The sequence below is a fragment of the Arvicola amphibius genome, chromosome 10 (assembly GCF_903992535.2).
Source record: "Arvicola amphibius chromosome 10, mArvAmp1.2, whole genome shotgun sequence".
Classification (NCBI taxonomy): domain Eukaryota; kingdom Metazoa; phylum Chordata; class Mammalia; order Rodentia; family Cricetidae; genus Arvicola; species Arvicola amphibius.
Window position 1 is genome coordinate 80,709,797 of NC_052056.1, and position 14,506 is coordinate 80,724,302.

At 48.3% G+C, this 14,506-nt stretch overlaps 1 protein-coding gene across 1 annotated transcript in view; it reads left to right on the forward strand.

Moving 5' to 3' along the window:
* The first annotated feature begins 7,773 nt into the window (after positions 1-7,773).
* P2rx7 (purinergic receptor P2X 7) overlaps positions 7,774-14,506 on the forward strand; it is a 40,171-nt gene continuing 33,438 nt past the window's right edge. Inside the window, exon 1 of the mRNA XM_038345557.1 lies at positions 7,774-7,962. Within this exon, the coding sequence (XP_038201485.1) occupies positions 7,838-7,962 (125 nt within the window). The 5' untranslated portion in view covers positions 7,774-7,837. The remainder of the gene's footprint in view (positions 7,963-14,506) is intronic.

The following is a 14,506-nucleotide window of genomic DNA, read 5'->3' on the forward strand; positions in this document are numbered from 1 at the left end:
TACTATCAAAGAGTTCTACTCCTTGGTGACTAAGCATTCAAATATATGAGCCTATAAGGGGTCATCCTTATTCAAACCCCCATAGGCATTCATCGTGAAAAAAATAATCTTTACAACAATTAAACAGTTAAATATTGTGGCTCTGAACCTGGATATGGAGCGGCCACTATTCTTGTCGTCTAAGAACTTACAGTCTGTCACCATCATCATCATCACCATCATCACCAACATCATCACCATTCCCACCATCATCCCCATCTTCCCCATCTTCCCCATCATCCCCATCATCCCCACCACCATCATCATCGTGTTAACAGTTGTGGTTCATTGGACTTCAAGCATGGTGCTTATTCTTAACAAGCTCACAATTCCCTTAATGAGATTCAGGCAATCAGAGCTCTTTCTTCCTGAATGGCAGCCCCAGGGACATTTGTGATGGGAAATGCGCATTTCAGGGGAACAAGTACCGATATTCAGTTTGCACTTAACCAGAGACATGGTGGGTGGAGCTTAAGGGAAGGCAAGGTGCAGGGGCACGTAGATTCTAGGTGGGGGACTGTTACCGGGGAGTGTAAGCACCAAGGGAACGACTTGCTTGGATAAGATGGCAGTGAGAAGACAAGTTTTAATGAGAGCAATGAGTTGGACAGGAGAGCCTGAATCCTGGGCTCTGCAGCCACGCCTTCCCCTCTTCAGCATGGGACAGAAACAAGGGGTTCTCTCCCCTTCTTACTCCAGCCCCCCCACTGAAAAAATCCTGAACTTGGCTCCCTGACCTGTTCCTTGGCTCTAATCTTGCTTCCTGTCTGCTGACCCTGCCTTTTCCTATAGTACCCTAGCTGCAGCCCGTTCCCTTTGGTCTTGAGACTTCTCTGATGAAGGCCCACAGCACAGGCCCAAAACAGTCAAGCCACTGGTAGAAAGGTGCCCTCTTTCTACACAGAATGAGTTGGTGTGGTTTGATTGTAAGTAATTGACAGTAAGCCTGTCTCACAATAAGGATTTATTATTATGCTAAGGAAGAATGGTGGGAGATGGGACTTGGTGGGTGGGAAGTCGCAATTAGATCAGGCTTGCTTGGGCACAAGTCTCTGTCGGGGTTATTCTAGGAAGCTGGAAGCTGGTGGTTCCTTACATCACAGCCTCTCCCTCTCTCCTCCCTCTTCTTCCCTCTTTCTGTCATTCTCTCCCTCCCCTCCCACCTTGAACTGTCATCTATCCAGTATAACTTCATGCTGTCTTCCCCTATGTTCTATGAGGTGGAATGCCCGCCTGGAATCAAACCAATGTCTTTCAGCTCAGTTTTAATGATGCTCACTAATACAAGGGTGTTTCCTTCCCTGAGAGTGCAGCTTTGGGGTTAAAAAGGAGGTGCTGTCAGGCATGTGTGGATATTCTGGTAGATTAAACAAAAAACAGCACTACCAGTCCACAGAAGCTTAAATATAGAATTACCATATGGTCCAGCAATTCCTCTAGGAGCTATGTATACCCCAAGGAATTAAAGGTCAGAGCTGGGTGTGTTGGCTCACACCTGTCACCTCAGCACTCAGGAGACTAAGACAGGACTGTCCCAAGTTCAAAGCCAGCCTGGACTACACAGTGAGGCCAAGGCAAACTGCAGAGAGAGATCTTGTCTTCATAAAACAAAACAGTTAGGTATGGAGGCTCCTACTTGTAATATCAGCAATTACCAGGAGGGTCAGGAGTCGAAGTCAGTTTGCTGACTTAGAAAGATGCTGAAAACAAGAGTCAGGGAGAGAGCAAAGACATACAATTGCTTTTTGACCACGTGATGCCCTATACTACGATTTGATGCAGCCGAAGGCCCTCCGGAGATGTCAAGCAGATGTCAGAACCATGACCTGGACTTTATAAATTGCTAATCCCAGGTATTTTGCTATTACAACAGTAATCGACTAAAACAGATGTTGGTAATGGTTGATAACAAAGAGTGTGTACTTAATGTGACTGAACTGTGTACCTGAACATAATTCAGGGCAAGATGGCTTGATGGGGCAAGATCCTCAGTGGGAGCCAGGCGGTGGTGGCGCACGCCTTTAATCCCAGCACTCGGGAGGCAGAGGCAGGTGGATCTCTGTGAGTTCGAGACCAGCCTGGTCTACAAGAGCTAGCTCCAGGACAGGCTCTAAAAGCTGCAGAGAAACCCTGTCTCGAAAAACCAAAAAAATAAGAATTAAAAAAAAAAAAAGATCCTCAGTGGGTAAAGAGGTTTGCTACCAAGTCTGATGACCTGCGTTGGTTCCCCAGACCCACATGCTAGAAAGAAACAATCAAGTCCCACAGGCTGTCCTATGATCGCCACACATGCGCACTGGCCTACATCGACACGTGCCAATAAAAATAAAGTCAAGCTTAATGTGGTGGCACATGCCTAGAATTCTAGTGCTTGGGAGTGTCAAAAAATTGCGGTTATCCCCAGTTTCATAGGGAGTTTGAGAGTAGGCTGAGGTACTTGAAACCCTGTCTCAAACACAAAATAAAATGAAAAAACAGGCATGGTAGCACGCACCTTTAATCCCAGCAACTCAGGAGGCAGAGGCAGGTGGATCTCTGTGAGTTCAAGACCAGCCTGGTCTACACAGGGGTTCCAGAACAGCAGATCTGCTCCTGGGGCTGTGCTCGCAGCTTCAGGAACCACCGTAGATGCCCATAACACCCAGATGGTACCAACAGCTACAAGTCCTAAGGGTCGCTTGACCCCTTGGCAAGCACTGAGGGGTGGCTGAGTGGTACTGGGGGAAAGGCCCAACCCCTGTCACTTGTGCAGCCACCCAGACTGTTGCAAAACAAATTCATGAGCTCCAGTTTTCAACACCACCCTTGAATTCTTGTTCTTGTTGGCTCTCTCCCCTTGTTCACCATAGCAACAACGGAATCCTCTGCTCTCCCATCCCACCACCCAGTCCTGTGTCTTCCCCCCCCCCCAGGCTACTCTGCCTCCCTGACCCCTAGGCTCCCTGACCTGGGACCGCCTTCCCCTTTATCACTGACCTCTCCTCTTCCTCCCGACTGACATAGGCGGTTGCTCTGCCCCATAGAACCTTCTGCCTCTTCACTCTCTAAAAGGGAATCCACTAGGCACATGTGGCTAGTGTAACTGAATGTTTCAAGTTTTTATTTTATTTTTAAAAACAGGTGCATGTGGGAGAGGCATGGAACTCAGTCAAAAGCATATTTATTTATTTAAGGAAAAGCATGTTTAAATCCAGAGTTTCCTCCTAGCCTCTGCCATCAGAGTAGCAGGCTCTAATTCATCTGAATTTGGGGATGAGAAGGAGCGAAAGCCAAGAGGGCACATTTATCACAGGTGCCGTGGAGCCACAGAGAGGGGAAGGTACCACTTGGCACCATTTTCAGCAGCCACAGTGAACTCTGCTGAGGGACATAGCTGAGGGACAGGGAGAGACTCTCGTCATCGATGCAAAGCCACGTCAGTGTTGACAGGAACAAAGAACCTGAACTAAGGAAGGAGAATCCAGCACTAGTCAAGGAGAAGGAGGCATCATTGATGACGTCATCGGCTGAGCTACTGCAAAGCGTGACCAGTTATGTTTTCTCCTCGATGCCAAACGCAAGCATCTAAAGAGAAAGAAACCCATCTTGTGTAGCTGATCCAGTTCGCTTCTGGTGGTCCCACCTCACTTCCTTCAGCCAAACATCTCGAACCTGGTGAGTTCAAGGACGACAGTCCCTATCTCCAGCCACCTCCACACCACTCGGCTAGTCAGCCCTCCCCGGACTCTGCTTGAAGCAAGTTCTTTCTCCCCAGATGCTGGGTGCTTGGGTCCTACACATAGCTCCCACCCCCACCCTGCTCAGGCCGTGGCCCTGTTCTGTTACACAGTTTATCTAGTGCTGCTTAATAACCAAGCTCTGTCCCTGCTCTTACGGTCTATAACCGCTGGCTCATTGGAGCCGAGTTCTTCCTATGGCTTCTGGGAGCGCAGTGCCTCCTCCTCCTCCTCCCTTCCCACTTGCCTCTTCTCCTGGTCTGGTGCCCCCAGGCTGCTTCAGGTCTCCCTTGTTGGCCTTACTAGTTGCTGCACCGAGGTTCCCAGACTCTTAAGTCACATAAGACATACACACACCAGCAAGGGTTTTAGAGTCAGTAGTTTGCTTGGGAAGGGACAACAGGAAAGATAATGGAGAAGTGGGGCAGAGGTTGGGGGGAGGGAAAGCAGAAGCAGTCGAGGGCCAGTCCCTGCTGGTGGGCATGCAGCCTTACCGCCCTGGGAGGTGGCTTAGACAGGCCACAGAGCTGTTCTAATCAAGAGGGGACCTGGGGTGTCCTGGCCTCCTTGCCCCACCCCTATGCAACTTTCTTTCTTTCTTTCTTTCTTTCTTTCTTTCTTTCTTTCTTTCTTTCTTTCTTTCTTTGTTTCTTTCTTTCTTTCTTTCTTTTTTTGTTTTTTGAGACGGAGTTTCTCTGTGGCTTTGGAGTTTGTCCTGGCACTAGCTCTTGTAGACCAGGCTGGCCTCAAACTCATAGGGATTAAAGGCATGCACCACCACCACCGAGCACAACTATCTTTCATTTCCCTCTTTTGGAAGGTCCTGTAGCCCCGCCCACAGGCATAGCTGATGGACCGAGAGGTGGCAGAACCAATCAGATTTACTCTTCTGGAATCCTGGAATCCAGTGGATTTGAACTTGCACTTGAATAAGAACCGTGTGTGTGTGTGTGTGTGTGTGTGTGTGTGTGTGATGATTTCTGAGAAGCAGAGAAATCACATGTCATAGACACCCAGTGGGTGCCAGAGAAACAGAGCCACACAGCCCAGAGGAGTGGAACTGAAAGAGCAGCCTCCGCACAGGGAGATTTTAGTTTCTGGTCTAATAGTTCTCGGGAAATAGGGCTGCGTTTCCAACTCTCATAGCTGCAGGGAGATGCTGACTCCTGCTATCGTAGCAGTCAGCAGTCAATCTATTTCTCAGAGAAAACCCCTAGCTTCCCCTAAAGAAACTGGGCCTTCAGCAACTTGTAACCAGACACCTACACACCACGCACACGCACACCACATACACACACACACACCACACACACACATGCACGCACGCATACACACATGCACACACACACACACCGCACACATGCACACCGCACACACGCACACCACACACACGCGCGCTCACACACACCACACACACATGCACATACGCGCACACACGCACACACACACCACACACACACACACGCATACACACATGTACACCACACACACGCATACACACATGCACACCACACACACACTGCACACATGCACACCGTACACACGCACACCACACACACGCACGCACACACACCACACACACGCACGCACGCACACGTACACACATGCACACACACACCGCACACGCGCGCACACACGCACACCACACACACGCACGCATGCATACACACATGCACACCACACACACACATGCATACCCCGCACACACACGCGCGCACGCACACCACACACACGCACACACGCATACACACATGCACGCACACACACACGCACGCACGCATACACACATGCACACCACACACACCGCACACATGCACACCGCACACGCGCACACACGTGCGCGCACACACACGCACACCGCACACACGCATACACACATGCACGCACACACACACACACACACTGCACACAGGCACACCACACACATGCACGCACGTGCACACACACACACACCGCGCATGCGCATGCACACACATACCGCACGTGCGTACACCACACACACACATGCACGTGCACATGCACGCACACACACTGCACACACACACACACACACACACACATACACGCACACTTTTCTAAGAAAGTCACCCTTCAACTTCTACAACCCCTGTTTACATCACAACCTGGCTTTCTAGTTCACAAACAGATCACCGATGGCCGTGTTCCTCTCTAGCTAGCTTATTCTCTGAAAGGCTCCAGTGCTAACCTCTTAACTCCTCCTTCTGCAGCTTTCCTGTGCCTGCATATCTCCCATTAAGATCAATTCCTATAACTGGCTGGTGGTGCACACCTTTAATCCCAGCACTCCAGAGGCAGAGGCAGGCGGATCTCTGTGAGTTCGAGGTCGGGCTGGTCTACAGAATGAGTTCCAGTACAGCCAGGGCTACACAGAGAAAATTGTCTCAAAAAATCAAAACAAACAGACAAACAAACAAATAAACAATAATAAATTTTTTTACAAAGAAAGAAAAGAAATAAGAAAGCCCGGATGGAGGCAAAGGACTCACACAAGCTATTTAAGCTCTCTACTACCGAGCCACATTCCCATGTATAAACTTGGGTGGTTTTCTTTAATTAAAGGTTTATTTTTACATGTGTCTGCTTGTATGTACACAAATGCAAGTGCCTACAGAGGTCAGAAGAGGGTCAGATATCTTGCAGTTAGAGTTACAGACAGTGGTAATCCACCCAACATGGTTTTTGGGAACTGAAATTGTGTTGTCTAAAAAAGCAGCAAGTGCTCTTAACTGTAGAATCATCTTTCCAGACCCTGGCTTTTTGTAATTTATTTATTTATTCTTATTTATTTATTTATTTATTTATTTTGGTTTTTCGAGACAGGGTTTCTCTGTAGCTTTGGAGCCTGTCCTGGAACTCGATCTGTAGACCAAGTTGGCCTCAAACTCACAGAGATCCGCCTGCCTCTGCCTCCCAAGTGCTGGGATTAAAGGTGTGCGCCAACACTGCCGGACGGTTTTTTTGTAATTCTTAAAACAACATATGGGGAGGGAGGAAGGGAGAGAGGGACAGACGGATGGAGGGACGGATGGAGTGTCGTAGTTCATCAAAACTATTAAACAAATAGTTCTGCGGCTTCTGTTTCTGCGTCCACCAGGGACACAGGGCAGCACTGAGCTCCGTGGCTCTCTAGCGGATGGGCAGGACCAAGTGATTACTTTGGCCAATGCCTGACGAGCAGCAGTGAGTGCTTTGTTTCTAGGCCAGTGTTTAATTGCAGCTTCAAGAACTCCAGAGTTCTCATTCCAAAGTTCAAGGCTGCTCCCTTAGCGTTGGATGTGTAGCACGGACGAGAAAGAAACCATTATTTGAAGCCAAGAGGGTGCTTTGTAATGGCTGTATAGTCTGCCCTGTGCTGACTGACAGAAAACTAGAAGTGCTGGATCTGATATGTGTGAGGAGAAGAGAGTCATGGAATGTTAGGAGCTCCAGAGGGTAGCATGTGACCAGGGGTGTCATAGAAATCAAGGGGAGAAATTATTCCTAGAAGTACAAAATAAGTAACCATGCTGCTGAATGAGTCCAAGGGGCCAAACAAAATAAAGAATACTCTGCCCTTCAGATGTCATAAGACCCTATGTGACTCAGAGAGGGGCCTAGATACTTCCATTGCCTCTAGCCCATTAAGACACATCCATTTTGTTTTCTCTTGTTTGTTTGCAACAGGCTCTCAAACATCCAGGCTGGCCTCAGATTTGCTGTTTTACTCAAGGGCAGACCGCTTTCTCCCAAGTGGAATGGGTTCAAAAGAACAAAAGGAAAGGGGGAGGGGAATTTTAAAAATGCCCATCTTCTGAACACCATCTTTGTGCGGGCGTCCGGGGGAGGATGGCAGGGCGGGGTCATCTACCAGCCAGGCCTGTAAGACTTGCTTCTTGTTTATTCCACTCACATTTGGGGCAGTTGCCAGGACCCGCCCCCACGGCAGTCACTGGAGGAACTGGAAGTTAAATGTTCATGCTAAGAAACGTTTTCTTTGCCTGTTCCTACCTGGGTATTTGCTGTGGTCTAGCCTGGGAGGGTCTAGCCAAGGTCCAGCCCGAACAGAGAGGGAGCCTGTCACCATGCCGGCTTGCTGCAGCTGGAATGACATCTTGCAGTATGAGACAAACAAAGTCACCCGGATCCAGAGTGTGAATTATGGCACCATTAAGTGGGTCTTGCATGTGATCGTCTTTTCTTATGTTAGGTAAGTGGGGCATGGGATGGACAGATCTCGGCAGCACTGGACAGCACCAACTCCCCCAGGGTGCAGCTGCTGGTGCACTTGCTAGATTCCATGTGGTTGTTAAATCTGAAACACGCTCTCAAAGGGGCCTGGGAGGAAACAGTAGGAAGAATCTGCCCTTGGCTGCAGCTGGAGGAAGCCACAAAGAAAGGGTAGCAGGCTTTCGGCCTCCCTTCCGTTTTTTCAACTGCGGCAGAGGCCTGCCAGGATGAGCAGGGCAGGGCATGCCTGAGGAACCTGGGAGACACAGGCCAACACCCTGGGCTCCCAGAGAGGAGGTGGGGATTTCCCCAGGTGAGTTTGAGTCATCCTTGTGCTTAGGAAACATAGAGCCAGGCATGGAAATGTCATTTTAGAGCACCAAGGGGGCCTTTTAAAACAGTTTCTGAAGTTACGGTGTGTACCGTGGACTTTCACTGACTTACAGTGTCCATGTCCATGGCCTTCAGTGTGTTCACTGAGCTGTATGGCAGTAAATAAATAAATAGATAAATAAATAAGTTTAGAACTTTTTCAGCCAGGTGTGGAGGCAGAGGTAGGTGGATCTTTGAGTTCAAGGCCAGCAAAGCAAGTTCTAGGACAGCCAGGGCTACACAGAGAAACCCTGTCTTGAAAAACCGAGGGAAAAAAAAATTTCATTAACCCAAAAGGAATCTCTGCCTTCATAACTGTCGCTTAGTTCCTATGGATTCACCTGTTTTTCACATTTCATATAAACAGAATCACATAGCATTCGGTCCATGTCCGTTTCTGTTATCACGTGTGTTATTGCTATATGCGCTTGATGGCTGGATATGAGTCCCCTGTATATAAACTGCTTCCACTTATCCATTCATCAGATGATGGAAGTTGGATTCTTCCTAATTTTGCCATCTGGACCTATGCCCTCATTTCTGCTGGGTTTACCTCGAAGAGGCCTTGTTGGATCTCACGGCAGCAACTGCATGTCACCGTGGGAGGCACTGCCGGACTGTTTCACACAGCAGCTTCACCTTTCCACAGCACCGAGTGTCAGGGTTCTGCTCTCAGATCCTCAGCAACACTTGATGCTGTGGCTTTCTGATCATAACGACCCTCGTGGCTGTGAAGTGGTTGCTCAATGTGGCTCTGACTTGTGTTTCTCTAACTATGGTAATGACAGAGCTTTTGACACAGCATGTGGTGTGCTGTGGTTTACTGAGTGGGAGTGTGGTCCCATAAGTGTGTATGTGGAGGCCAGAGGTCAACTTCCTCATAGCTCTCCTCCCAGAACCTGAAGCTCAGATTGGCTGGCCACTGAGTGCCTGGATCCTCCTCTGCCGGGTCCCTGGTGCTGGGATTACAGGCACCTGCTGCTATGCTCAACTTTTACAAGGTTGTAGCCGGGCGGTGGTGGCGCACGCCTTTAATCCCAGCACTCGGGAGGCAGAGGCAGGTGGATCTCTGAGTTCGAGGCCAGCCTGGTCTACAAGAGCTAGTTCCAGGACAGGCTCTAGAAACTACAGGGAAACCCTGTCTCGAAAAAAAAAAAAAAAAAAAAAAAGAAAAAAAAAGAAAAAAAAGAAAAAAAAACTTTTACAAGGTTGCAGCAGGTTGAATTTGGGTCTTTATGCTTGTCTTCTCCAGCTCAAAGGTGGCCTGTTTTATAATCCTGGATACATCATCCCGGCCAAATCACTTAACCAGCCGGCCTCTGTTTCTGTGTTAGTTCATTCAACCTCTGGACAACTAGAGGAGAAGAAGTGCATTCCTTATCATGACTGTGATGCAAGCGACCCATATCTGGTAGCTATTTCTAAAAAACCATCTTCGTGAGCAGGAGCATTTTACATCCATCCTCTATTTTGAGTCTCATAGTAACCACAACCATGCTTGGGTTTGAGATGTAAAAATGTGGATTCAGAAACCTTCTCTCTCTCTCTCTCTCTCTCTCTCTCGCATGTTTTTGAATGTGTCCATCTGTATGTGCGTGTGCACACACAAGTGTGTGGATGTTACAGTTGATATTTAGATCTGTTCTTGGACTACTCTCTATTTTATGGTTTGAGACAGGATCTCTTCCTAAACCTGAGCTCACCCATCTGGCTAGGCTGGTGGCCAATTAGCTCCAGGGGCTTCATTCTCTCTGATTTGCCAGCACTGCGCTTGCCAGCAAACCTGGCCTTCATGTGAGATTGCAGGCCTTCATGCTCTGTGACAAGCATTTTACCAACTGGGCCATTTCCCCAACCTCCTTGGCTCTTTGGGTCTTAGTTTTCTCATCTATAAAATGGGAACAATCATGATTGAGACTATTAAGTGAGCTAATAACGAAGCTATTAGGGAACTATATATCATTTGGCAAGTCCTCATTTGGTTTATAATTGGTTATTATTATTAGGGGTGTTAATATTTGCTCTGTCTATTTACTAACCAATAAATGTCATTGACAAAACATATGCCAAGATTACAATATTAGGTGCTCCTTTGCCAGCTAGTGCAGGACCAATATGGCAGAGAGTACTTACTGGTTAGTAAATGCTCATTGTGTGTCAGTACATGGGTGGTGTCACAGTTCTTCCGGCGATGTGACTTTGTGGCATTATTAGATCCAGTACACAGTTCCTTGTTTTATTTATTAGCAATAGGGTCTCACTGTGTAGCCCTGGCCTGCCTGGAACCAGCCTGCCTCTGCCTGGTGATGGGATGAAAGATGTACCACCACTGCCCTGTCCAGCACACGATTCCTTCAGAGCAGGTCAGACAGACAACTCTGAAAAGACTTTATAACACTTAGTTCCAGACCTGGAGAGATGGCTCAATGGTTAAGAACCTTGGTTCAGTTCCCAGCACCCACCTGGTGGCTGCCGACCACCCGTGACTCCAGTTCCAGGGAGACCCAATGCCTCCAGGGGCACTGCATACACCTGCTGCACATATGTAAGTAAATATAAGTAAAAATAAAAGAAAAATAAGTAAATCAGCTGGGTGTGGAGGCCTACACCTTTAATCCCAGCACTGGGGAGGCAGAGGCAGAGGCAGACGGATCTCTGTGAGTTCAAGAATAGCTTGATCTACAGAGCAAGTTCCAGGTCAGTCAGGGCTACATAGTGAGACCCTGTCTCGAAAAGTTAAATAAATAAATAATCTTTAAAAACATTAACTCTTTCCTTTCATGTGGTGGACTCAAGCCTTACACGTGTTAAATGCCCGCAGATGCAGCTGCGCAGATGCCACAGGAGAGAGTGATTTCAATAGTGTAGTTACCCGCAGTTAAGAGTCTGGCATAAGCATGAGGGGTTAGCAGCTCTAAGGATCCCTCTATCAACTTTCATGCCTCACTGCTTCTCAGAATGAGTCTCTTACTGTCCCTGCTGCTCATCTAGGTAGAAACCTTCCACCCAGTGGGGCTCCTAAAAAGAGTCAACCTGCCTTTACCTCCGGGAAAATCGGGAAAACAGCAGTTTATCTCAGAGCTGGAGGAAAAATGGCTCCAGTGGCTCCACTGGAAGGTGGGATGGCCTTTGGCTCTGCTTTCTGGAAAATTTAAGGTTTCACTAAAGTAACAAAGCCAGCCTCCGCTACATAATAGAATTTGAGGCCAGTCTGGCTACGTTAAACCCTATCTCACAGGGAAAAAAGTTACCAAAATAAATGGAAGAAAGAAAGGGGGTAGGGAGGAAGAGAGAAAGAGAAATAGAAAGAGGGAGAGGGAGAGAGGGAGAGGGAGAGAGAGGGAGAGAGGGAGAGGGAGAGAGAGAGAGAGGATGAAGGTTGGCAGGAAAAAACAGAACATTTATTATAAGGTCATTTCAGAGATTGGGGATGGAGAGATGACTTGGAGATTAAGAATGCTGACTGCTCTTACAGAGGACCTGGGTTCAGTTCCCGGCATCTACATAATGGCTTATAATAACCTGTAACTCCGGTTCCAGGGGGTCTGAAACCTTGTGGCCTCGGCAGGCTTCTGCACACACAGGGCACACATAAACTCACGCAGACATATACACATACATAAAAATAATAAACAAGTCAGAGATATCCGGGGAGTCTGGGGCTTGTTTGCAGTACTGTTTTGTCTGTATAGGCTCAGCCCCGAAAGAGCTGTGGTGACTCCCAGCAGGAGCCTACAGCAGCCGCTGATTCCCACTAGTGCCATTATTTCTGGTTTGCTATGACCAGGGAGCTACTGTTTGAACCAAGCCATCTGTAATGTCACCATCTTGAATTTTATTCCATGTTCTGAGAAGACACAGGACGCTTCGGTGCAGAGAGGTCAAAGATATTTTCTTTCTACTGTGAATTTTGTTTCCTCTTTCCTGGAGATGGATCTTAGAAATACTTCAGCTGAGAGGGCTGATCTCATATATGGCAGCTTCTCCTCCTGGCCCAGCCCACCTCCACCGCCAGCACAGGTGTTGGCCTTTGAAGCCCCAGGCTGTCCTTTGCTGGGGAGAGGATGTGCCTGTACTTTATGTATGGCTTTTAAATTGGAATCCCAGGCTGACTGGCTGTTCCCCAAAGGGTAGCCTCCCACCTGGAAGACTGGCCTCTTCTGTGATGCCAGGTGTGATGACGGAGGTGGAGAAGATACCAGACACTGAACCCAAGCCAGGTGCAGTCTCTACAGCTCCAGGAGACATGAACCGTGCTGTTCATCACCTTGGTCCTGGATGGTTTGATAGAGTTCAGGCAGCTGGAGGATTAGAAAGGCTTACTCAGGAGGAGACCCCTGTAGGAGAAGAAGCTGGCCACGTGACACATAGGACCCAAAGGCCAGTAGCTGCAAAGATTGAGATAGCAAACAAGAGGGGCAGCGAAGACACAGACACGAGGGAGGAGCAGGAGCCAGGGCAGTAAGAGCTCCCCTGTGATGCTCTGAAGAGCCTGTCTACAGCAGGGAAGTGGAACCATCTGACTGCTGGATCTAAAGGCTCCAGTGCCACTGTGCAGGGGAATGGGTCTTGTGGTATGACAAGAATGGGGTACAAGCGCCACTAAGAGACTGCTGGAGCCACTTGGATGGGCTAGGATGGGGCGGTGGAGTTGGAGAGATGTGGACCAAGTTGAGATGGACCTGCTATGGTGAGAGATGGCTCGGCGTCCTGAGGATAAGGACACCTTTGTCTGACCCATGCAACAGCAAAGAGAGGTCAGGACTGGTAGAGATACTGAGCAAGCAGCTAGAATGTTCTGTCTACTTCCGTTGTGATATCCTTTTATTTGTGTCTAGCCCAAAATGTTAAACACAAAATCTGAAACACAATCTCAAAAAGAAAAGGAAAGAGAGAAAGAAAGAAAGCAAGTAAAAAAGAAAGAAAGAAAGAAAGAAAGAGAAAGAAAGAAAGAAAGAAAGAAAGAAAGAAAGAAAGAAAGAAAATGAACACAATCTCCTTCTCTTTAGATTTATGAAAGCTGCCCAGGCAGCCGGCCCCTCTGCTCCATGGTGCCACAGCAGAGACTTCTGAGCCGACTGGTGCATACCCATGGCTTCTGGTGTCCACTCCAGCCCAGCCTCCCTGGCTGTTAACACAGCACTAGGCTGTGGTTTAACAGCGTCTGGCTGGTGTTGCTGTGTCTCAGAAGGGAGGCCCAGGAGACTGCAGAAACAAGCAGCGCCCAGCCTGTGGACAGAATTGAGCTTTATCTTGAGGGTGCTGGAAAACATGAAGAGGAGGCAGCCTCTTCTGTTCTCTACCTGCTGTGTTTTCAGAATGCCTCCTTTTCTCTGCATGTGTTGTCAGGCTGCCCTCTGCCTCTTTGACAGGGACACGTGGGCATTTGAAAGTCACTCAAATAACCTAGTAATCTCATATCTCAAAGTCCTCGGTCATGTGTCTAGACTCTTCCCTGATAAGGTACCATTGCCAGAGATCAGGATCGGCAACCCTTGGGAACATGCTACAGGATGGGGAACTGGTGGAATCCAGTTCATTTAGGGGACAGCTGCAGCTGAAGTCCTGGTGCCTGGTTGCCACCGAGAAGGACTGTGGGTTTGTGAGTTCACAGTGGTCCATAGACACCTTTTTCCTAGAGCAGTCTGCTTCCTGACTGTGTAGTATCCAAGTTAACCCTGTCTTCGGCCATGTGACAGATCATATGACTTGTCTAACAACCTTTACAAATCGCTTTGGTGACCAAAGTCATATAGCCAGGCAGAGGCAGAGCTGTCATTGAACTTGGACATCTCATCATCATTGAGTTCATGCTCAGACTGGAGAGCGGAGGGGACGGGACCAGGCCCGGAGGGCGATCAAACAGTATTGGATCACCCAGCTGTGTGTGACAGTGATGGAGGGTAGGTGGAACCTAGCAATATCAGTAATACCAGGAGATAAAAATAGTAGAATTTCTTTAATTTCATTTTTCTGAGACAGGGTTTTAAGTAACTCTATATGTAGCTTCACCTGACCTTGAACATGTGACCTCCTACTGCTACCTGCTACCACCCAAGTGGGAGGATTGCACTCCAGTGCACAACTCAAATAATAGGACATGTGGTTTAACGATGTGTGAGGAGGAGGATGGATGAACGAGTCCCCTGGGC